Source organism: Giraffa tippelskirchi, chromosome 4 (assembly GCF_054371585.1).
Source record: "Giraffa tippelskirchi isolate mGirTip1 chromosome 4, T2T-mGirTip1v1.2.pri, whole genome shotgun sequence".
Classification (NCBI taxonomy): Eukaryota; Metazoa; Chordata; class Mammalia; order Artiodactyla; family Giraffidae; genus Giraffa; species Giraffa tippelskirchi.
In genome coordinates, this window is record NC_137278.1 from 156,112,729 (window position 1) to 156,137,630 (window position 24,902).

Sequence of the window (24,902 nt, forward strand, 5' to 3'; positions counted from 1 at the left end):
TTAGCAACCCATTCCCGTATCTCGTGATCACAGGTTTAGGAGGGATTGCTGTAAAGCTGTTTCCAGTACAATTAACAGCCTCTGAGTATGCCTCCCTCCCTCAGCCATTGTTTTTTTGTATTCTCACAAGTTTCACCTGGAAGCTCTAGTTCCGGTCCTGTACCTGTAGCCCTGTAGCTATAGAACCACCTTGGGTCTATGTGGATTCAGAAGTACCAACCTTAAGATATGCCTTAGGATAGTAGGTGCATGCGGAGAAGGCAATGGCACTCCACTCCAGTACTCTTGCCTGGAAAATCCCGTGGACGGAGGAGCCTGGTAGGCTACAGTCCATGGGGTCGCTAAGAGTCGGACACGTCTGAGCGACTTCACTTTCACTTTTCCCTTTCATGCACTGGAGAAGGAAATGGCAATCCACTCCAGTATTCTTGCCTGGAGAATCCCAGGGACGGCAGGGCCTGGTGGGCTGCCGTCTATGGGGTCGCACAGAGTCGGACACGACTGAAGCGACTTAGCAGCAGCAGCAGTAGGTGCATGTGGGGCCCAGGAATTTGCAATTTAACTGATTGTTGACACATGTGATCCCACGACTTCGTTCGTGGTCCAGTGGCTAAAACTCCATGCTCTCGATACACAGGGGGTAGTGGGTTGATCCCTAGTCAAGGAACTAAGCTGCCACATGCCTCAAGGTGCACCCAAAATAGTTTTGTTTTTTTTTTTTTTTTAGGTGTCCTGGCCACCAGCATCAGTCTCACCTAGGAACTTGTTAGGTAAATCCTGGGCCCCCAAATCTTCCAAATCAGAAACTAAACTGTAGGGTCTTAGGCCCTCTAGCTGATTCTGATGTGTGCTGAAGTTTGACAACTTCCTTTAGATCTAAAATGCAGATTCTGAATCAGTTGGTCCTGCTGAGATGGCAACCCCATCCAGTGTGACTGATGAAATTGTTCTGTGTCTCTCCGTTGTCTGATACAGTGAGTGCCAGCTGCATAGAACAATTGGAAATCTGGAATGTGGCTAGTGTGACCAAAAAATTAATTTTAACATTTAATCCCATATAGCTAGTGATTACCATAGTAGATAATGTAGATTTAGATGATTCTGGTGCTGGTGGTTCCTGGCCCACTCACTGCAAAAAATAAAAATTCTTACTAACGATAGGAGGAAATTCTTCCAAGAATGATACAAAAATCTAGAAGGTACAAAGGAGAGATCTAAAAAAACAGGTAATCCCTGCTGGTCCAGTGGTTAGGATCCTGTGTTCTCACTACCAGGCACCTGGGTTCACTACCTGGTCGAACTAAGATTCCCCCATCCAACAAGCCCTGTGGCACAGCCGAAAATAAAATTTTTTTAATGAACAAACTTTAAGCCTACATTTTATTTCTAGTAATTTTAAAGAAGCAATAGATGGTGTACTCATGTTTATAAGATGTTTGATGCATGAGACAAGGGCTCAGGGCCGGGGCAATGGGATGACCCAGAGGGATGGGATGGGGAGGGAGGTGGGTGGGGGGTCCAGGAAGGGGAACACATGTAAACCCATGGCTGATTCATGTCAATGTATGGCAAAAACTATTACAATATTGTAAAGTAATTAGCCCCCAACTAAAATAAATTTATAAAAAATAAATAAATAATAATAAAAAAATAAATAAAAAATTAAAAAAAAATTTCCTTTTTTTCCTTCAATACTGCATGTAATAGCCATTTAAAACAATCCAAATAACCATTAATGGAGTAAGTTATTACACATTTCTGTGGCATAAGGTGTAGCTACAATCAAAAATGTAAACTGACACAAAGCTCTCAAAAACAAAAGATCAGAAACCTTATGTTTTCTGTAGTGTGCTTCCGCTGAAGTTTTTTAAAAAGAATATATGTTTTATGGACATGGGATGGAATGAAAGTGAATGCATAGATGCAAAATATTTTTTAATGGTTATTTCTGGGAATGAGATTTGGGTAGTGATGAAAGGATTTATCGTGATCCTGTGTGCTTACAATTTGTTCATGTATTACTTGCATAAAAAAAGTGGTCTGACAAGAGACTATTGGATTTTTGAGGTACAACTTGAGTAGGATACTTAAGTGGGATGTCAGTTCGAAACTAATTGGAATTGAAGAGATTAAAAAACTCTGAAGCCAGGGAATTGATTGGATTATTTTTGAAATTACCTAACGTGATTGTCAAAAAATATGGTAGAGACAAAGTACTGAAAGAATGTGGGACTTGACCATTATGAATGGCAGTTAAAATGAGTTTGTAAGGAATTCCCTGGCAGTCAGGTGGTTGGGACTATCCTTTCACTGCTGTGGGTTCAATCCCTAGTTACGGAACTAAGATTCCAAAAGCTACTGCTCGGCCAAAAGAAAAAACTTCACGGTAAACACAATTTTCACCTTAAGATGAAATTCATAAGGTTTCCAGTCATAAATTGAGAGGTTAGTTAATTTGAAATTAACTTGAGGTTCAGTCTTTGTGGTCTCTATTATCCCATGGAAAGTAGCTTGTATTTTACATGAAATACTACCTGGGCTATCTGGAAATCAAGAAATAAGCAAGACCAAAATATGTCACAACTCTAAAATGTGCTGTGTTTAGTTGTATCTGACTCCTTGTGACCCCATGGGCTGTATGTAGCCTGCCAGGCTCTTCTGTCCATGGGGATTCTCCAGGCAAGAATACTGGAGTGGGCTGTCATGCCCTCCTCCAGGGGATCTTCCCAACCCAGGGATTGAACCCAGGTCTTCCATGTTGCAAGCAGATTCTTTACTGTTTGAGCCACCAGGGAAGCCAAAGAATACTGGAGTGGGTAGCATATCCGTTCTCCAGGGGAACTTCTCCACCCAGGAATCAAACTGGGGTCTCCTGCATTGCAGGCAGATTTTAGACAGTATTACTTGCAAATTTAGCAGGTTATCTAATTTCAGAAGAGGACTGGAGGTTGCTGGGGCAAACACGGACAGCAAAGGAGTTTGAAAAATTAAAAATTTACAAACGAGCATAGTGGAGAAATAGCTTTATATATCCACCTCAGTAACATTAAAAGCATTTAGCGTTGCATTGTGATACAAAGATTTGTTTAACCCAACTGCCCAAAGAATAAAGTTTCCTGATAATATCCTAAATGTGTAAAAACATTTCAAAAAGTGATGAGCCTCAGTTATCTGGAATTTTATGTTGAAATTTTTCTTGGACACCTGGATTAAGTGAAGTGTCAGTTTAAATGTTTGATGGTTAATAAAAATTTTGGCCACAACCAAAAGTGATGATACAGAACCAAAGGATCTTAACACTAAGTCAATAGTAAAAATACTAGTCAACACAAATATGGTGCTGATTATGTGCCAGACATTTTTCTAAATGCTCTTTCACATTTTAATCTACTTGATTTTTGAGACAACTCTATGAGATTATCCTCATCTGGTATAATGAGGAAGATGATATACAGAGATTTTAAACTTGCTCAATGATGTCTAGTAAGTGTAAAAAGATTTTAAACCCAGTCTGGTTCCAGGGGCAATACTCTTAAGTATCTTATCCTTTCTACAGAAACTTCAACTCTAATAGTTGAGAAAAGCAAGTGAAATGTATAGGTTCCTATTAAGTGGGATGCTGCCCTGTGTAATCAGAATAGCACAAGTTGCAAAACAAAAATGTATATCCTGCATGCAGCCCATTGAAATTCTTTGACCCTGTATCACTGCACAATGAATTCCTACTTGCCAAACCCAACTAGTTCTTCTGAGCCCTTATTTTATAGCATAGTTATGTCATTGATACTATTGACCACTTTCTCCTTACTATTCTGATTCTTACATAGTGTATGTTCTTTGGTCTTCTCCTTATTCCTCTGCTCTTTCCTAAGATGGTTTATTTTTTTCTACCTGCTCCATACACATTGCTGTTTTCTTGGGTTCTTTCCCTCTTACTAGGCAAGATTACCTGTGTGCATGCTAAATTGCTTTAGACATGAACTTTTGGGACGCTATGGACTGTAATCCACCAGGTTCCTCTTTCCATGGGATTCTCCAAGCAAGAATACTGGAGTGACAATATTGTAAAGTTAAAAAATAGAAAATAATTAAAAAAAAAAAAAAAGAATACTGGAGCGGGTTGCCATGCCCTTCTTCAAGGAATCTTCCCGACCCAGAGATGGAACCCAGGTCTCCTGAGTCTGCTGCACTGGCAGGCAGGTTTTTTACCACTAGCACCACCTGGGAAACCACAGACACTTCAAATTAAACTTTCTCTAATTCTCTTCTGTTCCTGCTTTCTCCTTTGAAGTTCTTTGATAGTTCTTGATACCAAATCGTAGAAAACTTTCACTATCACGCAGAAAAATGAGAACTAATGTGTGCTGGTTGGAGAAAGTCTGGGGAAGTAGCTTCATGCTGACCAGCAGCCATGTTTGTCATTAGCCATGTTTGTTCTGATAGATTAAGGGTTTCCTCCACCCTGTTCCCAAATACCTTAAATAAAATCAATACTACATTAAAGGATGTCCTGTTTATTTTATGATTTTTCGTGTTCAAGGACCACACTTACCTCTGCCCTGCCTCCACTCCCATCCAAGGCCCTGAACTGGTTCTTCTATGTCCATCTCTTTACTCGCCTCTTTTTTCCTCACCTGAAACCTTCCTCACCTGCAGTACCACGAAAGAAACATGCTGCGTAATACAAATATATAATGGAATAGTCTTCCTTCCTACTTTACCCTAGGAATTCTACAGATGTTTCCCAACAGGTCTGTCAGCCTCTTCCACTTTAAAGGCAATTCCACCTACATTTCACATTTCTAGATGACCTAAATTTATCTCTTCCTCCATCTGTTTTACCCTGTACTAACCAAGACCTATCACACTTTATTGCATTTTTTGCTCATCTGTTTTTCTCTAAGTCTTATTTATCTTTGCCTCCTCAATGCCTAGCATACAGTTTTTAAAAGACTGGTTTACATGAATGTCTTTCATTGTAGCTTTAATTCTGTCCAGATTCCTGACCTGCTGAATTGTCTGAAAACTTCCAATTTACCTACTGCGGAAGAAAAACCGTTTGACTCTAGAGAAGACTCCTAACAAGCCAAGGTCAGTCAATAGTGCCTCATGAGGCAACCACTTCCTTAAAACCGCCCCTGAGACTGTCACCTAGCTCAAGGTCCTAACTGAGGAGAGAGCCCAAGGACAGGCAAAGACAGCCCACGTGCTTCCGCACAGGAACTCGGCCCCTTTCCCAAACGCAGTTCCTCCAAGTGCTCTCTCCGACTGACATCCCTGTTGTCCAATTATGTTTCAAAGCTCTGAGGGTTGCACTGAGCCAGTCACTGTCCAATAAAAAAAAGGAATTCAGATTAGCACGAACTGTGGCCAATGGTTGAGAAGATGAGAGACTATTGGCCTATAGGAGCAGCGCCCAGAGTGATAAGCATAAAAATCACCCAATGGCCATACCTACTGCAGAGTAGGTCTCGCCTCCAACTGCTGGCAGTTGGAGGCCAGACCACTGCAGCGCTCAGTCTCCACCCGGGCTCCGCCATGTTGGGACTTGTGGGTCGTGTGGCTGCTGCCTCGGCCTCCGGGGCCTTGCGGGGACTCAGCCCTTCAGCGCCGCTACCGCAAGCCCAGCTCTTACTGCGGGCCGCTCCTGCAGCGCTCCAGACTGGTAAGTGCCTTGCTCTAGCAGCTGGGTTCGCTTCTGTCGTCCCATGACCTTGAGCCTGGGACCGATAGTTGCTCTGGCCTAAGGGATATGTGGTGCTAGAAGGACGCCACGGCCAGCGCCCTGCCCTTTGACGGCGGGAGAACAAGAACAGGGACGACCTAATTCCGTCTTATTTTGGAAGAGGGGCGCTGTGTGACATAATAGTGCTAGCAGGTGCATTGACCTTGCCGTGGAATGGGAGCACCACGCGCGTTCTCGAATAATGGAGTTTTGTGCATGAGGATGGGAAGATGGTGCAGGTTCGCTCTCTGCTTCCAGCGCGGCCCTCCCTCTGGACCCGCCTTCCGTGCAAGCGGAAGGGGGCCGGGCCTGGGCTGCGTTCACTAGTCCTTGTGAGTTAAGTCCGGGCGTCCGATGACCTTTAACTGTCCTAACCCCAACTTCTTCAATATCTTTTTTGTCTGTTAGCCAGAGACTATGCCGCTCAAGCATCTCCATCGCCAAAGGCAAGCGCCGCCACTGGGCGCATCGTGGCGGTCATTGGTGCAGTGGTGGACGTCCAGTTTGATGAGGGACTGCCTCCCATCCTAAATGCCCTGGAGGTGCAAGGCAGGGAGACCAGGCTGGTTTTGGAGGTGGCCCAGCATTTGGGTAAGTAGAATTTGTTAGGAATAGTGAAGATCTTGTTCGACCCAAATATCCCTCAAAACCAGGCTGTCTTCTATGATGATTTTATCAAAATGACTTTCGTTCTTCTGAGTTTGCTGAAGCCACATTTAAGTACTGAGAGGAAGTCTTGGTTGACTTAGGTGTTTAATGCCAGCTACAACTTAATTAAATACCACGAAGCCAGTTTGTCCTTCTGTGTAATCCTGCAATGCCTATATCTGACAGGTGAGAGCACAGTAAGGACCATTGCTATGGATGGCACAGAAGGCTTGGTTAGGGGTCAGAAAGTCCTGGATTCCGGTGCACCAATCAAAATTCCTGTTGGCCCTGAGACCTTGGGTAGAATCATGAACGTCATTGGAGAACCTATTGATGAGAGGGGTCCCATCAAAACCAAGCAGTAAGTACCCTGTTGTATCTACACACAAAGGAACTTTTTTCTAGCAGTTTTATACATTAAGGTGGCACCATCTATTATAGCAGAATTTTTCTGCAGAGAATCCCTAAAATGCTGGTCTAGTCATTTCTTTAAACCACACAATGCAATTTCTTATGAAGAAAATTAATGATGCAGAAATTCTGATTATAAAAAAGAGAAAACTGAACTCCATAGGGCCCAAGTTGATTATTTTAGTTCATCTTAATACCAGTGGTGTTTGTATTTCATATTGGTATGTGAAGAAGTGATGTTTAGACTCTGTAAAAGGAAAACTTTATGACGGAGCTGTCAGGGAATGGGATTATTGCTTCCTGAGATAATGAGATTCCTTTTATTGCAGAGTATTTGGGCTCGATGGTGGGTGGTAATTTGTCTAGAGTGTTAGATAAGAGATGAGGCTGTGAGTAAAGGGTTAGGCTTGAGAATTGAGAAGAACTTTTTAATAAGATGAATAGACACTGATCTCATCTGCCTTTACAGATTTGCTGCTATTCATGCTGAGGCTCCTGAATTCGTGGAGATGAGTGTTGAGCAGGAAATTCTGGTTACTGGTATCAAGGTTGTGGATCTGCTGGCTCCATATGCCAAGGGTGGCAAAATTGGTATGTTAAGTGACAGGTAGATATTTTCCAAACCTAATGTGGGAAACAAACCCTACCATGTTATGAGTGGGTACTGAGATACGTCCGTCCCTCACTGATGAGCAGCTTCTGACTTTCGTTCTTCTGAGTTTGCTGAAGCCAGATGCCATTTCTGAGAAGGGAAAAGATGAAAAGAAACAAATATATATATATTTTTTTGAAGTTTGCTTATACGGAAACGAAATTCTTATGTTTTTTCTCTACCTCTTGTAGGGCTCTTTGGCGGTGCTGGAGTCGGCAAAACAGTACTGATCATGGAGTTAATCAACAACGTTGCCAAAGCCCATGGTGGTTACTCTGTGTTTGCTGGGGTTGGTGAAAGGACCCGTGAGGGCAATGATTTATACCATGAGATGATTGAGTCTGGTGTTATCAACTTAAAAGATGCTACCTCTAAGGTGAGCACTGAGCTGATGTCCATGTAAGTAGTATCAGGAAACTGTTGAAGTTGACTTGTTTTGTATTTTCATTTTATTGTCCTAGGACCTACAGAGGAAAGTTCTATCAGTATTTTCACCCGTTTCTAATACACTCATGTACATTGTGTTTTCCTTTTTAATATTAGATAACATTTCTAGGGTTTTTGTTTTTTTGATACATAGACCCATCATTTGAAAGCTAATTCTGGGGGCATTGAACATGGTTCTTAATGTCTTAAATAACCCTATTTTGTGCCTTTCACATATTTACAGTTTATTTCCTTCGTACCAGAAGAATTTTGTCTCATTAATAAAAGAAAGTATCTTTTGTTTTGAACTACAGCTCTAAAAGAGAAAAAAATTTATGAACAAAAACCTAGACACCTGAGGAGGAGGGTTTTTTGGTAGTTCTCTGATTTGGGGACCTTGGATAGATGACTTTCACACTCCTCTGCCAGGATTTCTGATTGTTTATAATTGCTGCAGGTAGCGCTGGTGTATGGTCAAATGAATGAACCACCTGGTGCTCGGGCCCGGGTCGCTCTGACTGGGCTGACTGTAGCTGAGTACTTCAGAGACCAAGAAGGTCAAGATGTGTTGCTGTTTATTGATAACATCTTTCGCTTCACCCAGGCTGGCTCAGAGGTAGGCTTGAGAGAACCTGGTTCATTTGATCTTTCTATGGAATGATACAGATAAGGCTAAAGATATGTTTTTTCTTTTTTTCCCAGGTGTCTGCTTTATTGGGAAGAATCCCTTCTGCTGTGGGTTATCAGCCTACCCTGGCCACTGACATGGGTACCATGCAGGAAAGAATCACCACCACCAAAAAGGGATCTATCACTTCTGTACAGGTGAGAAGAATTAAATGGATGAAGGTCTAATTTGTGTAAAGGCATGTACAGAGGTATAAAATCTTGTTACTTTTTTAAAGTAGGTACTGGAGCTTAAGTAATATTTAAGAATCTGTGTGTGCATGTTAAAGACCCTAAAAGATTAAGAAACCACTCATCTGAACTAATTGAAGGTGTATATGTAAATGTAGATCACAAAATAGTGGTTTCCAACCTGAAGGGAACTTCAAAGTGAGCTTTAAATATGTACTACACTAGCTGCTCCAATTTTCAAATGTATATAGATGGTGTATATAGTAAAATTATCTAAAACTTTCTCTAAATTTTTTTTAACTTTCATGATTCATTTTCCTGATATAGTAGTGTGAGGTTTTTGGTTTAGAATTAGAAAGTAGGATGAAGAACAAAAGGAATGACAATGAAAATTCTTCCATTAAAGCTTGGAGGAACCAGATAATATATAACCACTAGTACTCTGCATTAGGAGTGGAAAGAGTCTCTGTTGGACTCTTGAATGTTGAGAAGATAGAGTAACATAATGAGGAGGGGTCAGAAAAGGGGATGGTTTAAGTAGAATTACTTGGCTTCCTGCTGCTCTTTATAGGTTCTTGATTCACTTTAGGCTATCTATGTGCCTGCTGATGACTTGACTGACCCTGCCCCGGCCACTACCTTTGCCCATTTGGATGCTACCACTGTGCTGTCCCGTGCTATTGCTGAGCTGGGCATCTATCCAGCTGTGGATCCTCTGGACTCCACGTCTCGCATCATGGATCCCAACATTGTTGGCAGTGAGCATTATGATGTTGCCCGTGGGGTGCAAAAGATTCTGCAGGTGAGATCAGTGGCCATAAAGTCATAGAGGGAATTAGGGGGCTATATTAGGACAAGATCTTCCCTGGTAAATTGTGTGATTTGCTTTAGAGCAAGGAAAGAAGAGACTAGAATTCCTAGTGAGTGTTAATGAGGTCTCCTGAGTTTCCAGGTTTGGAGTCAGAGTTTTTTTATAACAGCACCCGATAGATTCAGAGTAAGGGAAACAAGATACCAACCTTAGCTGAGGGCCCTCATGACCCTCATTTAACTGATTTGTTTCAGTTAAGAAGTGCAGTAAAGTGCTAAAATGCTCTATACAAAGCTCATTGTGAATATAAAGTTGTATTAACCCTTAAGTTTTTGTCCAAATTTGAGGAATGTAAATATTTACTTGGCCTCTCTAATCTTGTTTTTCATAGGACTACAAATCCCTCCAAGACATCATTGCCATCCTGGGTATGGATGAACTTTCTGAAGAAGACAAGTTAACTGTGTCCCGTGCACGGAAAATCCAGCGTTTCTTGTCTCAGCCATTCCAGGTGGCTGAGGTCTTTACTGGTCATTTGGGGAAGCTGGTACCCCTCAAGGAGACCATCAAAGGATTCCAGCAGATTTTGGCAGGTGAGATTTCCAGTATAAGGCTGAACATAAAGTGGCATAGAAGCTGAACTCCCTTGAATGCGGTGCTGTGTTCCTGTTCAAGGAACCATCAAGCAATATATAAATATATTGTGCCTAATTAACATAACTTTTATATGAAAATAAGTTATTCTCCATCTGTTTTCTTTGAAAATACCATCTGAGAGTGAGCCTTAGATTTAGTGAGTCTTAGTTTTCAGTGCCAGTTACTCTAAGTTAATTACAACATCCTTATAAAGAAGGCATCATTATCCTATTTTACACATTAGGAAGCTTGAAGCGTGGAAAGTTTAACTGGCCCCAATATCATACAGCCAGAAAGAATTTGAACCTGAGTTATGTGACTCCAGACCATATGTTCTCAATCTGTACTGTAGCATTTCTTGTAAATTGTGAGGCAAGTTTAAGAAAAGAACCTAAGATGACAGGATTTCATCATGTTCTGACTGGTGGCCTCAAGTGGTGAGGTATGTGACCACTGTAGAAGTTGATATCCTTCACTTCTCACCAGTTGGATTTTTTTTTCCATATAGGTGAATATGACCATCTCCCAGAACAGGCCTTCTATATGGTGGGACCCATTGAAGAAGCTGTGGCAAAAGCTGATAAGCTGGCTGAAGAGCACTCATGAGGGGGTCCTTTTGGCACATTAAGCACTCATCCTCCATGGTGTCCCTCTCCTTGCCCCTAATCCAGAAATCGCAGTTTTCTCTGTAGGCCACGTGAGAGCCTTGATTGAAGACATTGTGTTCTGTCTGAAGAATATTTAAGGTTTCCAATAAAATGTACATCCCTCAACATCTGTCTGTTTTTCTTGGTCCTGACAACACAGCCAGTACTGAAGTTTTTAATAGTATTTTAGAATAGCCACAAGAAATAGCACAAAGTAGGCCATACATATATGTTTGAAATGGGGTCATTCGAAAAGAAAAGCCGTTGTCTTGGATTGTTGAATAGCTGAATCTTGTGAAGGGGTTTCCTGGGGATGATGGGATCCTGATAGGGCCTCATTTTTGGCCCTTTTATGTCATTGTTCAAAGCAAGTTGAGTTTTGCCTCTTAAATATATGTAGTGCAGTCCTACTTTTTTAAAAAGCAAAAGGATTTTTAGAAGAGCATTTTGGGGACAAGGGGTTTAGAAATAACTGCTATTCTAAGAGAAGGCATAGGTTAATCTGTGAATTAAATTTTTTGGAAATGATGCATGTTCTGAGGGATTAAAACTGAGTTAAAGGGCTCTCTTCTATTATCACCTTCATTGTTGTCAGAAGGTGTCCCTGACAACTACCTCCTAACATATTTTGGGCAAGACTTGTATGTCTGATTCCTTGAGGCAATGCAGAATATAAAGTACCTTAAGGCCTATTCTGAGGTTTGCTAAAATTCCTTAAGAAAATTGGGGAAAGAGGAAAAGAGTAATTTTCAGAGACTTCCCTGGTGGTCCAGCGGTTGACTGCTTCCACTGCAGGGGGTGCAAGTTCGATCGCAGGTTAGGGAACTAAGATACCCATGCCCTGTGGTGTGGCCAAAATAAAATTTTTTTAGAGGTAATTTTCAGGGTTGCTGGGCTTGAGTTTCTGAGCTAAACAATGGAATTTAGACAATCTTCCCTTCATTTTAGGCTGCTAAAATGATGAAGATTGCAAGGATTACAAGAACAGCCACCTAACAAGTGCCTGTTAAAGTGCAAGGTCGGATTTGGTGCCCCTTAGGTGTTCCCTTAGATGTTCTTTTGTAGGCCCAGACCCATCTGCCCTCTGGTGGTAGGACTGAAGGCTCTGCAAGAACTCTGATCTCACCATTTTGAAATCCATGAAGGCCATTTGCTGGGATGTGGTTCTTTGCTAATGACTGTTTACAAACCAGCTGGGGGTTTTGTCCTAAGGAGGAGCCTGAATCTATAAGCTCCACCCCGAGGCATTCAAGTTGGGTAAAAGCAGGGCAGGATAAACTGAGATCCCAGTTCAGAGGCCCCTGGGGGCTGAAGGTTGGGGAGGGGCCTTGGGAGAGGTGCCAGGGGTGGAGTAGGGGCCTCTAAGTTTCCTCCCATCTGCCTCTGACGTCCTTGGTACCAGCCTGTCCTGTGTCACGGTTTGGCCGGAAGGTGGAGCCCCTGAGCCGCCTGTGCTCAGTAGTTTGCCCCTAGAAAAGCCTGGATTTGGGGAAATGCTGAGTTATGGGGGTGTGGGCACATCCTCTAGGTTTTGACCCTGGAGTGGGTAAGAAGCTGACGCAGAAGTCCCCAGGCTGTGGGTCCACCCTTTCTGCTCTGTTTTCCCATGTTATCTAGATGCAGATAGACCTAGGAACTGTGATCCTAAAGGTGGTTTCTCCCATACTTCTACTCCTCCCCACCCCCATTTCTGTCTCTTAGCATTCATCGAGAACCTTCTCCCTCTCACTAGCTGCAACTATTTATTTCCTTCCCCCTTCACCACTCTCTTCTGGTACCACGCCACCAGGGTGTCAACACAGATCTAACCTTCCTCCATATTTCTCCTGGTTCTGCCCTGTCCTCACCGCCTCCTCCCTCTCCACCCAGAGAAAGCCCCGCCCCTCCCTCCTCCCTCCCCACCCCAGTCTGTCACACAGGGACATCACCCTACAGCAGTTCAGGCTGTGGTTCGCAGGAAGCATACATTGGCTTTTTGATTCGTGCTAGTTCCCAGCTTATAGTTTGGGAGGATCTAACACCAGCCTGCACGTGAAGGGGGAACCAAGGACAGTGAGGAGCTGGTGGTCCCAGCCCTGGAGCCCTGCCAGCCTGACATGAGTAAGTATGAGGACCAGCCCCCGGGAAGGCCTGAGGGATGCCTACCTCCCTCCCTGGCTGACTCAGCAGGGGTGGGGCCTAACCTTTGCTCTTTTGGGGGGTGAAGGAGGGGAAACCAGACTATAGGGGCACAGAGCTCAGCTGGTGAGGCTGCTGACCAAGGGATCGTGAGCGTTGGCAAGCACCAGCCTCAGGGAAGAGCTTGGACTGCATCTTAGGTGGGGGCTTCCCCTCCCAACTCCCACCCTTGCAACCCCCAGTCCCTTGTGCCTGCTGGGATTCAAGAAATATTTTACAGCACTCACTGGTGGCCTCCCCGTCAAAGTAAAGCCCACTTTTGGTCATGCTGGAGAATTTTTAAGGTGCCTCTCCCTCTATTTTCTCCCAGGCCTTTTTAAGTCCCTGTCTTCTTTCCTCCCCCACCCGGACCCACCACCAGGTGGGGGCTGCACTGAGCAGCTGCTTCCTGTTGCCCCAGAGGTTGCTGCAAGGGTGGCGGTGGTTGGGGGAAAACTGAACTAGAATAAAGCCGATTCTCACGGTCCCACATCAGCTTCACCAGCGCAGCTACTGGCGGCCCCCCACGTTCCAGTCACTGAGAGACAGGGAGAGGCAAGACTGAGGTTGAAAGGCCTAGGAGGTCTTTGCCCTCTTGGCTTCCTGATTCCAGAAGCTTTTACACTTGGGTCGTGCCGGGGGAAGGAGGCTGCGTCTCCCCACAGCGGTAGGGCTTGAGCTCCCGAGGAGTTGAACCTGTTCACCTAGTAGGGCCGCTGTGCGTTACCCGCAGCAGGCTCGGCCGTGAGTTTCCTCTCGAACACCTCTATTCCTCCGGAGTCCTTGTGACTCGCACTGCCTTCCTGGTCCTCCTTTGTGAAGAGATCGCGGCTGGTGTCTCCCGGAGCGCGGGTGGAGCTATCCCAGGTCCTCCAGTTCGAACCCACCACCATCCCCCACTTCACCGCAGAAGTTTCTGTCTCTTCTTCCTGGGGATCTGTTCTCTTCCTCCATCTGGGATTCTTCCTGGTTCTGGCCCCTAGGAGACGCCACCCGCTTCCCCCTCCCCCAGCGGATTCTTCGCGACAGCCCTACCCGAGAGCGCTGGTCCCTACCCCAGTAGCTCCTGCCCCTTTAAGTGCTACCTCCCCGCCACCCCCGCCCCGCCGCCGGCCCAGGGCTGGAGGAGGAGGCGCCGCCGCCGCCCGGCTCGGCCACCTGCGCTGCCGCCACCGCCCGGCCCTGCTCCAGGTGAGGCCCGGCACCCACGTCCGGTCCCGGAGTCCCCCGGCGGGCCGCCCCTGCGGTCTCTCCTACCCGGGATCCGCGCTGCCCGGGACTCAGGATCTGATCCTCCCCCTCCCAGAGCTGCCCTTCCTCTCTCCCCCGCACTATCTACTCGCCCATTTCTCCCCTGTCCTCTGCGACCGGAATCCGGAGGCTTCTCACGCCTCTCGGCCAACCTCTCCCGGGTACCCCTCCTATTTCTGGACCCAGGATCTCCCCTCCCCCGCGCCTTCCTCGCCAGAAAAACCTCCCGCGGTCTGGGTTTCGCCTCCTCCCCTCTGGAACCATCGCTTTCCCACGCCATCCTAACCTCCAATGGGAGGGGGAATAACCGCCACCCCAACTCCTCTCCTTCCCCGTAGTAAGGGGGGTGGGGGTTATCATAGCCTAGAGTCACTTTCAGGCCCTGCTCCGTTTAGCCATTCAAGTTCAACTAACTCTCATCTAAAGCTTTCCTGAAGCCCTCACCCTGCCCCATCTCTCCCAGACTTCGGGGGTGCGATCTCAGCACCAGCCCAGGTGGGAATGGCCCTTCTAAGCTTGGGGTGGGCCAGTCCAGCCTAACCGCTCTTACCCCAGAGTCAGGGAATGGGGGGGCCCACCCAGAATCTTGTGATTCTGGGCTTAAGGGGCTGTTGGAGAACAGTGGATGAAAGGGCTAGGACTAAGTCTCTAAGGGTGTTGGGGGTGGTGAGGAAGGCCTGGGAAGCCCGGCCTTTTCTATTCAGATGCAAAAGAAGTCCTGAGGAAATTAGGTCTTTCTTCATCCTCTTCTAAGACCAGTCTGGATAAGCTCCTTGGAGAGTTTGAAAGAAGACTGCTGAATCTGAGGGGACCATACCAATTTGGAGAGAAGAGGGACGAGTTGTGGTCTTTTTGATGGGGAGAATCTGGCCTCCCCAAAATACGGGGTGGGGGGTGGGGGGAGGAGACTGTTTTCCATTAACCTGGAGAGGAAAGTGGGACAAATTGGAATGGTTACCAGGTTGAAGGCTATCTCCCCACTAGACCCTATTAGCATGTGAACCCTTCAGCCAGTGAAGACGAGGGAAGTCTTTAATATTGATAATTACCCTATCTCCATTAGAGAATTCCCCTTCGTCCAAATCCAGCTGAGACCTTAGCTCTGCCCCTTTTCTTCTTGCCCTCTCATTCCCCACTGTCCCCAGCACAACACACTCCAGAATGAAGGGACAGGGTGTCTGTATTTGAGTCAGGTTTCATAGGCTGAGAGGGAGCTGGGTGGGGGGTGGGGGATGAAGGAGAGGGTGGTCAGCAGTGGTGTTTGGGGTTGAATTCCAGGAGGACCTGGACAAGGAGAGGGAGAGGGATACAAACGAATCTGCCCTCTCTTCCTTTCTGTCTCTTCCCCCTCTAAGCTCCAGCCATCTGGCTCCTCAGTGGAGCCATGCACTATGGCAGCTGACCCCAGTCAGGGTGGTGAGAAAGGGAGAGCAGGTGCTAATTTCTCCCTCTCCATTCTCTTTATTACCCACCCACTGGCCTGGCTTGTTAGAGGTTCAGAGTATTCTCTAGCTACTCCTCTCACAAGTTGCTGAAAAAAATGACCATTTGCCCCTTCCTGTTTCTAGTAGCTACCTAAAGAGAGATGGGGTAGGAATTGTCCACATCTGATAGGATTGAGGAATGTCTAAGGATCTAAAGGGTCAGTCTGCCCTCTGTCGTCTGGATGTGGGGGAGAAGCACAGCTGCTGTTTGGGGTGGCTTCTGGCAAGAAGTAAACACCCAGCTGTTGGCATATTGACACCCCATCCTCATCCTCAAAGAGCAAGGAAGACCTCTGATAAGAAGGGACGAGGAGGGGTCTCATTCAAGGAGGAAGGTGTTCGTAGTCTTTCTGCATCAGATGGGAAAGAATGGATCCTGCCTCACTTTCTTTTCTAATCCCGGGTGGCCCTTTCCTATCCAACACCCTTCTTCCCAACGGCTCCTGGCTGGGATAGTCCTAGGGGTTGCCCTGGAGACTAGGCCTGAGGCTCGGAAGGGGTGGGGGCAGTCAGTGGGGCACAAGAGTAACCGGCTCTTCCGGAGAGGAGTGGAGCCAGCGGGTGGGTGTGTGTGGGTGTGTGGTGGTGGGGGAAGGGGGCGTGGCTACACCAGTCAGACTGGCGCAGGCTCCTCCCCTGCCGCCCGCCTCCGACTGTCCTGTCCTCTGATTGGGGGCGGGAAGTAGGAAGGTTCGCCCTCATCTGCCCTGGAAAAGGAACAAGAAAAAAAGAAAAAGGATACCTAGCTCTCTCTCTTGGCCAGTTTCATGCCCTGAGCTCTCTTCTTCACTTGTCTTTATTTGGGGGATGGGGGAGGCATTCCTTAGCAGAAGTTTGCTGGATCCTTGCTTTCACCAGAAGAAAGGACCCCGCCCCCTACCCTGAGTGTGATCCCTATTTACACAGAGACTTGAGGTTAGTAGGCTGTTAGGGGTCTTGATTTTTTATTCAAGGTGACCCTATAAATCTGTTATTGAGTCGTGGAGGAGAAAAGGATTTTGATTTCTGTCTGCTCCGTCCCACTGGCAACCTATTTTTTTCAGGAGAGACATCCTAACCCTCCTTAGCCTGTCTCTGGCCTACACACTTTGAGCTTTGCTGAAGCTCACTTCCTTCTTAGCTTTTCTGAACCATTTATTTGTTGTGGTGAATGAAGTCTGTCAAAACTCAGGAAGAACTCACTTCTCTGTGGAGTAAGAAAATCCAATCTAGACTGATGGATTTGGTCCTGCCTTACTCTGGTCCCACCCAGTTTTCAGATCTTTTTCCTCCCCAGACTCCCAGAGGATAAAAGTATTTGTTGACCCCCACAACCTGCCAGAGTTTCATCATCCCCACTCTGAAACTGTTCCTCTTCCAGAGAATTCAGCCTGAGTTTTGCACAGTTAGGCAGTTGTTTGTAGAACTGCATTGCAATGAATTGAATAGGAATTATCTTGATGCCTGCAAAGTCTGTTAAGTTGCAAGGGAAAAAAAACCTGGTTTCTGGTCACATTTTATCCACTGTTTGACATTGAACGAGTTGGTTACTCTCTTCAGGCCATAATTTCTTCATCTAACAACAAGAGAAGATTCAACTAGAAATTCTCTAAATTCTAACATCACATATGACACTGTTCTCCATTCTGGGCCTCTGCAATAGACATTTTAGATGATAGCTAATCTCTAGTCCTCTGCTAGATTTTTCCTTCCTCTTCTCAGAAGTTTTCACATATAGCCCTATCAGAAAAAGTACTGGAACTATATAAAAACTGGTGATTTGGGGCACCTTATTTGCTGGTCAGTTTTCCTGTTTCTCCCCTGTCCCTCTGACCAGATTTAGGCTAGACTCTGGCCTTGCCTTTCTCGTCTCAAAGTTCCTTTTCTTACCCACAGGAATCTTCCTGACCCTCAGGGTCCTGCTGATGTCGCCGAGAAATTGGTGATCCAGGCAGGACCGGGCTGCCATCCTCGGGACAGGTGAGTGGGCAGCAGATGGAGCTTGCCTTTTCCCACCTCTTTACCAGGATTGAATTTTTCCTAACCTTTCCGCTTCCGCACTTCCACTTTTCCCCTCTTATCATGGGAAATAGCTGCCCGCGAAATGATCTCCCTCTCCCATCCCCCGCCCCCCCCCCTTAGGGGACTGGCACATGTCTCGGTCCTAGAAATTTGGTGTAGTCTTTTAGGTTAACCTTGAGTTCAGGGCACGCCTTTCACTTTGCTCTACGTGATGTGGGACTACCGCCCACAGTGAAACAGGGCAGAGTTAGCTTACCGGTAGGCTAGGATGACGCCGCGGCGCTAGGACCCAGATCCGGGTCGGGGAGCAGGGATGCACGGCGCTAGGACCCGGCGGCGGAAGGCGGCTCTCCTGCGGCCGCAGCTTCCCCGCCCCCTCCGGCTTCGGCTCACTCCTCCCCCGCCGGCCATGTTGGCTCCGCTCGGGCCCCGCGGTTGAGCCGCGTCCCCCTCCCCCCTCCCGGACCCCAGACCCCCTCCCCCGCGTTCCCCTCCCCTCCTGGCGCCCGGAGTGCGGCCATGTGAACCGCCTGTCCCCCGGGGAGAGACAAGCCCCGAGCCTGGCTGGACGCCGCCGCCTCAGGTCTGTTGGGTCTGTGACTGGGGGCCTGAGGGGAGGGAGCTCCGCTTTCATCCGAGGTTTCCCTTAGGGAACGGAGGCTCTGGAACTGCCTACAGCCTTGCGGGGAAGTAGAGGGAGAGACGCTGACTTTCTAGTTAGGACCCAGCCCTGGGCGGGGGTCTCTCCGCCCTAGGGGCTGGAAGGAGAAGGGGGCTGGCCGGTCTGCTGTAGACCCGGGATGGGGCGGCGGGGGCGGGAGCGAGAGGAGCTGTGGAGGCTCCCGGCGACGGCGGCGGCTGCGAGGAGGAGGCGGAGAAGCCGCCTGGCTGGTGGAGATGACTCCTGTGGGGGACTCGAGGTGGAATCCCCGGGAGGGGCTCCACCTCTTCAGAGGGGGTGGGGATTGCCCCAGTGCGAAGGGTAGGTGAGGGGGTTCCCTGGACGGGTTACACACTCCGTTTGTGGGGGTTGGGGCGTTTTGGCAACGGTGAGTGGAGGTTAAAGGGCTTTCCAGGGGTTTCGGGGTGTCTCCTTGGCGGAGTAGGGGGTGGGGTGCACGTTCTCTTGAGCTTGGCGAGCAGGAGCAAGCCTTGCTGGAGTGAAGCTGTGCTTGGCTTGGGGCCCTCGAGTCCAGGGAGAATCCCCCACTCCAGGGATGGGGGTTGGTAGGGCCGATGCTGAGGCGTCCGGATTTGAGCTGAGCTTAGGGGCCGGAGCGAAGAATAAAGAGGGAACCCTTTCCAAGGGGGATCCCTTGCTAAGGGGATCCCCATTTCCATGGCAGAAAAGATGATCCTGCATCATCCCTTTCTTTCCTGAGGTCCCCAATTTTCAGGGGAAGGCAGTGCCATCAGCAGTCATCCTTTGTAGGATTTGTTGGAGTGAGAGATTTGCATCCTTCGGAGGGCGATGCGGGGGGATAGCCTCCACCTCCATCTGTACACAAACAGCCCCTCCCCCAAGCCTCCCGCAGGAAGTGGCCGGGAAATGGCAGCTGTGCGTTTGCTGCTGCGTCTCTTGTTGTTTTGAAATGTCCATTTTAATCAGATTTGGTTTCATTTTCTGAGGCCTTTAGGCAAGCTTGGATCCTGCCAACCCTGTGGTCTGCGAGTCCTTTCGTTCGACTTTTTTTTTTTCTTTTTAGTAAAATTAATTTGTCAACTGGAAGTAGTCACTGCGGTTGACTCACTGATCCCAATCCCCCCTCCAAAGCATCTCTGTCTCCTTGTCTGGATTTTTTTCTCCTGAGCTAGAGGTCATAGAAAATCAAACTCACTCATTCACCAGCAGGGCTGCACTTTCAGTACAAGTGATGCAAATTCCCTGAGTGTAAAGAGCAGCCAGGAAGACTTGGGATCTTTTGTGGCGTCAGAGTGGCTTTTGGGGATCTTGCTTTATATGTGTATATGAATATTAAATATATTCTTACATATGACAGTTTCTGTATTGCAGACCACTTGAGCAAGTGAGCTTGTGAAGAAGTCAGTTCTGAGATGTAGAAGAAGAGGAGGGAAGGGGGAAGGTTTAACTGCGTGGGATTTGTGTGTTTGAGTAGGACTGATTTGCAGAGTGAGGGTGGTGGGCTTGTTCCTCAGTGGTAATTCTAGCCTAAGAATAAGTCCCTGTTGGAACCCTGCTAGTTAACATAGAGGATGGTTTACCTTCTGCAGAAACAACTCATTAGGAGAGTTAGTTATCATATGACTTACACCTCAGTTCATAAAAGACATGTTCTCTTTTATTACCATTCATGGAGAGTGGTAACCTTTTCCCCTGTTCTATGCAAAGTCATGTGTCTATGCAAAGATTTTCTCTCTCCCACCTGGTAACTCCAAGAGATTTTTATTGCAGGGTACAGTGATGGACTCTGTGTACTATGCCCCCAGGAACTTACTTAGACCCTGGGTTTGGTTTGAGGTGAGTTGGCCACAGGATTTTATATTTTGAGAGATGGAAGTATTGAGATCATTTGAACTATCCTGAAGATGGCTTAAGCCTAACATTTAAATAATCTTTTCAGTATTTTCCACCTGAATTGTAGATTCTTAGATTAAAGGTCCAGGATAGGACCTGATAGACATATATGATTATGTGACAGCGGCATCATCACTGTTAGGATAGCAGCATTGCTCTTTTACTGGGGCTGTTGGAGTTGATATTCTGGAAACAGTAAAATCAAGTTCAGTGTCATTGTCCTTTTTCTTGCCCCTCTGCTTGACTGGTTGGCTCCTTTGGGTTGCTTTCTGACAGGGTTGACTTGACACTGATTTTTAAGTTCCCCTTTCTTCAGCCTTTGTTTACCTAGATGGGGCCTGACAGAATAGTTAATTGATTTTCCCTGTTGGAAATTAAAACAATGAAGGAAGGAGAAAGACTACTCCTGTTTCTTTGGACTCTTTAAGAGAAGTTGATTTTTGAGATAGCTATGGCTTCATTCGATACATGATTGATCGGAAAGCTGAATGAAGTAAAGCTTTCATGGCTTTTTTGTAAAATGGATGTATTTTTCTCTCAGAAGTGGATTTCTGAATATTGACTTTGTTTTTTTTTTTTAAGCCTCTCTGTAGAGGAGAAAATTTGAGGTGTAGAGAGAACTATGTGGGCCGACCTCAGAGTCAGTCAGAAATCTAGAATGCCCTGACAGGCTCATCTTGCAGTCTTGTGGTTCTGGAATCGGGTGTTGCCAAGGGAGAAGCAAAGCTTGTTAGGGTTACTGTGTCTTGCTCCTGTTGACCTTTCTTCTCACCTCTGAAGAGGTCTGCTATATTCTTTTACTAAAATAATAAAATAGTTAAAATAGTGTGGAAGTTATTCCAATAACTGGTATGCTGCTCAGTCTTATGTGAGATGTGTACAGTGAGGCAGTAATGCCAGAAATTTTATTTGCTATGACATAGAGTGACTTATAAAACTCTTGAGGATTTTTGGGGGCAAATAATCTTCTGGATTTGTTTCTTAGGATATGAATGTTCTCATATACCTCATAGCCCAAGATTATACTTTCTCAGCATTGTTGCACATGGGTCAGAGGGAGCATTTTCACCAACTTGTTTTTCATAATTTTGATTTATAAAATTATAAATTTATAAAACCTACCTCACTAAATGGGATCTTTAACCTGCCTTCTCAGTTCATTTTTTTTTTTTTGAGGAGGAGGGTAATATATTTTTGAAGAAAGTGGTGATGTCTAACTGTTAGAGCTGAAATTGAGAAACAGATCTTGAAAGAGAAATAACCTTGTTACAGCCTCTGGAGTGTGGCTTTTAATGTCCTGCAATTTTAAAGACATTTCTAGTTCTCTGGTGAAGTGACCGAGCAGTGGCAGAAAACCCAGCCTAGATTGTTGGTATGTGGTTCCTTTATTTAGTCACTGAATATTTTAAAACCTGCTATATACCTTGAGTGTTCAGTTAAATCATGCTTTCCTGTTTCTAGCCCTTATTTTCTACATGAGACATCTGTCTAAAATATGTCAAGATTTGGGGCCTTTCTTCCCTCTAGAAGAGTTACCTCTATAAAGAATGAAACTGAATTTTTTGATTCCCTGAGAATGGTAGGAGCAAAAAACCATATTCTTTATTGGATGAGTAAATTGATAGTGACAGAAAAGATAGGTTTATTCATTCCTTTGCTCAATCTACAGGTTCAACAAATACTTCCTTTCATTTTTTTATGTACTCAGCAGTAAATTAAGCGCTGGAGATATAATGGTAGAACTATTACCTGGTTGATGCTGTAGAACCTACATGTGTGCTCAGTCATTCAGCCTTGTCTGATTCTGTGACCCCATGGACTGTAGCCCGCTGGGCTCTTCAAGTTCATGGAGTTTTCCATGCAATCCTGGAGTGGGTTGCCATTTCCTACTCCAAGGGATCTTCCCAACCCAGAGATTGAACCCATGACGAACTCTTGCATTGGCAGGTAGATTCTTTACCACTGCGCCACCTGGGCCCCCTAGAACCTACATAGTGTAGAAGAAATAAAAACAGAGAACAGTCATCTTTGTGTTCTGTGCAGCTTGGACATGGCAGTTGTCTTTGAATAGCTTCCCTTAGTATAATAACCTTCCTTCTTTCATCATCTTCCTTCTGCCTCGCTGTCCTGACTAGGAAAGGGAGGTTAAGGAAAGGACGTTATGAGAGAATGAGCCTCAGTCAGTATGGCTATAGTCTGAGTCAGCGTTCCAAGGGAAGTCACCAGTGCTGTTGGAATGGGCTAGCTATCCTGACAGGAGAAGAAGGCATGTTGATTTCGTGGCTTGACACTTGGAACTCTTGGTGGAGGAAGACAGCCTAGCCAGGGAAGGGGTTTTTGGATTTGAAAGGCAAGGCATCCTTGTTTGCAGCATCAGGCATTGGGAATAGTGAGAACTTTTGGATCTTCCCCAGAGAATAGGATAGGAATGGGAAATGAGGCACCTTTTGTATTACAGCAGAGTTTTTCAACCTTGAGCAAGAGCCAGATAATCCTTTGTCGTGGTGGGTTGTCTTGTGTATTACATGATCATTAGGAGCATCCCCAGTGTCGATTTCTTAGATGCCAGTAGCATATACCTTTTTACATAACTAAATGTCCCCTGGGAGCAAAATCACCCTGGTTGGGAACCACTGTATTAGAGTATGGTGGGTGAATCCAGAGATGTTCACTGTTCAGAAATATCATAACATGCACCATTACAAATCTAAAATGTAATATGATTTATTTACTATACTGCAAGATTTACATTCACTGTTTAGTAAAGACAGGTGTTTGAAATCTCTTCCTAGCCCCCCATATTAAAATTGTTCTGTGGAATTTTAGCATTCTGTATGGGAAGAATGAAGTGAGAAGCTGCAGGGATTGCTCAAGGGTCCAGCTGGATGGTGTTGATGGGTCTTGTTTGGGGGTAGGTAGCCTCAGAGGTCTGAGTGTTAGTGTTGGTCAGGGCACCTGCAACAGTGTTGAAATTTGCAACGTTTGTTTCAACACTTTGTGCATTGTCAGCCTTTTTCTGTTAAAGCCCTGTTGCAGGTCCACAGAGTAGTACCTCTTCAGTTGCAGCTGAGAGAAAGCGCAGGCTGTTTGACCATGTGGCAAGAGCTTTACTGCCTCAAGCTTAAGGGGCAGTGTCCCTCCCTTAACTCTTATAAATGAAGCTTAAAGGCTCTTAAGAGATCCATTTACATACTACTGGGACTGGGCTGGGTGCTGGCCTGATTGTGCTTCCTGGTCAGGAGAGCTGTCTACTATTCTGGGGGTTGGGCACTAACTGATTTCCTTTTTTCATTTGACCAAAATCCTATTCGTTCAAAGGGAGACACTCTCCTTTGGTTTACTGTTCTCATTAGCTCTAGATGGGAAGACATGATTTACCTTCAGGCCTTATCATGAAAATCGTCTTGGGTAGAAAGGTTAAAATAACCCTGATTTTATTGCTGAGAGGAGCTGCCCACATTTTCTTTGCATTCCTGTACTGTGACGCCATATTTAAGTGATATCTGAAATTAAAAGGCGCTTGCTCCTTGGAAGAAAAGCTGTGACAAACCTAGACAACATATTAAAAAGCAGAGACATCACTTTGCTGACACAAAGGTCCATACAGTCAAAGCTGTGGTTTTTCCAGTAGTCATGTTCGGATGTGAGAGTTGGACCGTAAAGAAGGCTGAGCAGCGAAGAACTGATGCTTTCGAATTGTAGTACTGGAGAAGACTCTTGAGAGTCGTATGGATAGCACAGAGATCAAACCAGTCAATCCTAAAGGAAATCAACCCTAAATATTCATTGGAAGGACTGATGCTGAGGCTGAAGCTCCAAAACTTTGGGCACCTGATGCAAAGAGCCAACTCAACTGGAAAAGACCCTGATGCTGGGAAAGATTGAAGGCAAGAGGAGAAGCAGGTGACAGAGGATGAGATGGTTGGGTGGCATCACCGACTCAATGGACATGAATTTGAACAAACTCTGGGAGATAGTGAAGGACAGGGAAGCCTGGCATGCTGCAGTCCATGGGGTTGCAAAGAGTTGCACACAATTGCGCGACTGAACAGCAAAAGTATACAGTGAGTCTGGCTGGGAGGATCACCCCTGCTTTTGTAATATCTCTCACAGTAGTAAAATAGTAATATTTTTAAAGTAACTTGTCAAGGTCACACAGCTAGTAGTAGTAGAGCTGGAATTTGCCTAGAGCCCACTGTTGTTCCACTGATCTCACTGCATAGCACAGAGTATTTTATGTTTCTAGGAAGCTTCTTATAAATGAAGTGATTGGGGTCCTGATGACCCCTCAGTAGAGGTTACTGGGGAAACAGACCTCAGGCACTAGATAACTTCTCATCCTTTTTACTTACCTGATTTCTGTAAGCCATCCATTTATGCCTGCTGCTGCTGCTGCTGCTGAGTTGCTTCAGTCATGTCCACCTCTGTGCGATCCCATTGGTGGCAGGCCACCAGGCTCCTCTGTCCCTGGGATTCTCCAGGCAAGAATACTGGAGTGGGTTGCCATTTCCTTCTTCAATGCATGCATGCATGCTAAGTTGCTTCAGTCATGTCCGACTTTGTGCGACCCTATGGACAGCAGCCCACCAGGCTCCTCTGTCCACAGGATTCTCTAGGCAAGAATACTGGAGTGGGTTTCCATTTCCTTCTCCCCATTTA

The 24,902-nt window shown here is 46.0% G+C and overlaps 2 protein-coding genes, 1 long non-coding RNA gene and 2 other non-coding genes across 29 annotated transcripts in view; 4 read left to right on the forward strand and 1 right to left on the reverse strand.

Moving 5' to 3' along the window:
* The first annotated feature begins 5,517 nt into the window (after positions 1 to 5,517).
* ATP5F1B (ATP synthase F1 subunit beta) lies at positions 5,518 to 10,940 on the forward strand. Of its 4 annotated transcripts, none has more exons than XM_081483305.1 (10): positions 5,518 to 5,665; positions 6,134 to 6,316; positions 6,560 to 6,734; positions 7,254 to 7,375; positions 7,628 to 7,812; positions 8,320 to 8,478; positions 8,565 to 8,687; positions 9,310 to 9,522; positions 9,923 to 10,191; positions 10,654 to 10,940. In XM_081483305.1, exons 1-9 carry the CDS (start codon positions 5,539 to 5,541, stop codon positions 10,169 to 10,171), a joined length of 1,536 nt encoding a protein of 511 aa, XP_081339431.1. In that variant the 5' UTR covers positions 5,518 to 5,538; the 3' UTR covers positions 10,172 to 10,191; positions 10,654 to 10,940. The 4 variants fall into 4 exon arrangements, with proteins under 4 accessions (XP_081339431.1, XP_081339433.1, XP_081339430.1 ...); XM_081483307.1 differs by having other exon boundaries at positions 9,923 to 10,186; XM_081483304.1 differs by having other exon boundaries at positions 9,923 to 10,155.
* LOC145504093 (small nucleolar RNA SNORD59) lies at positions 6,383 to 6,457 on the forward strand. Its single transcript, XR_014052072.1, has one exon. It is a non-coding gene; the product is annotated as a small nucleolar RNA SNORD59 (small nucleolar RNA).
* Positions 7,199 to 9,472, reverse strand: LOC145503572 (uncharacterized). Its single transcript, XR_014051570.1, has 2 exons — positions 9,268 to 9,472; positions 7,199 to 7,526 (listed from the first exon to the last, which is right to left on the reverse strand). It is a non-coding gene; the product is annotated as an uncharacterized LOC145503572 (long non-coding RNA).
* On the forward strand, positions 7,465 to 7,535 carry LOC145504092 (small nucleolar RNA SNORD59). The gene has a single exon (XR_014052071.1). It is a non-coding gene; the product is annotated as a small nucleolar RNA SNORD59 (small nucleolar RNA).
* A 1,774-nt stretch (positions 10,941 to 12,714) lies between the features above and the next one.
* BAZ2A (bromodomain adjacent to zinc finger domain 2A) overlaps positions 12,715 to 24,902 on the forward strand; it is a 35,726-nt gene continuing 23,538 nt past the window's right edge. For 6 of the 22 annotated variants that reach the window (XM_081483255.1, XM_081483269.1, XM_081483256.1 and 3 more), the window contains exon 1: positions 18,122 to 18,290. The gene's annotated coding sequence lies outside the window, so the exon portion shown is untranslated. Of the gene's footprint in view, positions 12,915 to 13,433; positions 13,639 to 13,739; positions 14,163 to 14,556; positions 14,718 to 16,365; positions 16,622 to 17,581; positions 17,666 to 18,121; positions 18,291 to 24,902 lie in introns of those variants that run through there. The other 16 variants (XM_081483257.1, XM_081483265.1, XM_081483271.1 and 13 more) reach the window with 8 other exon arrangements.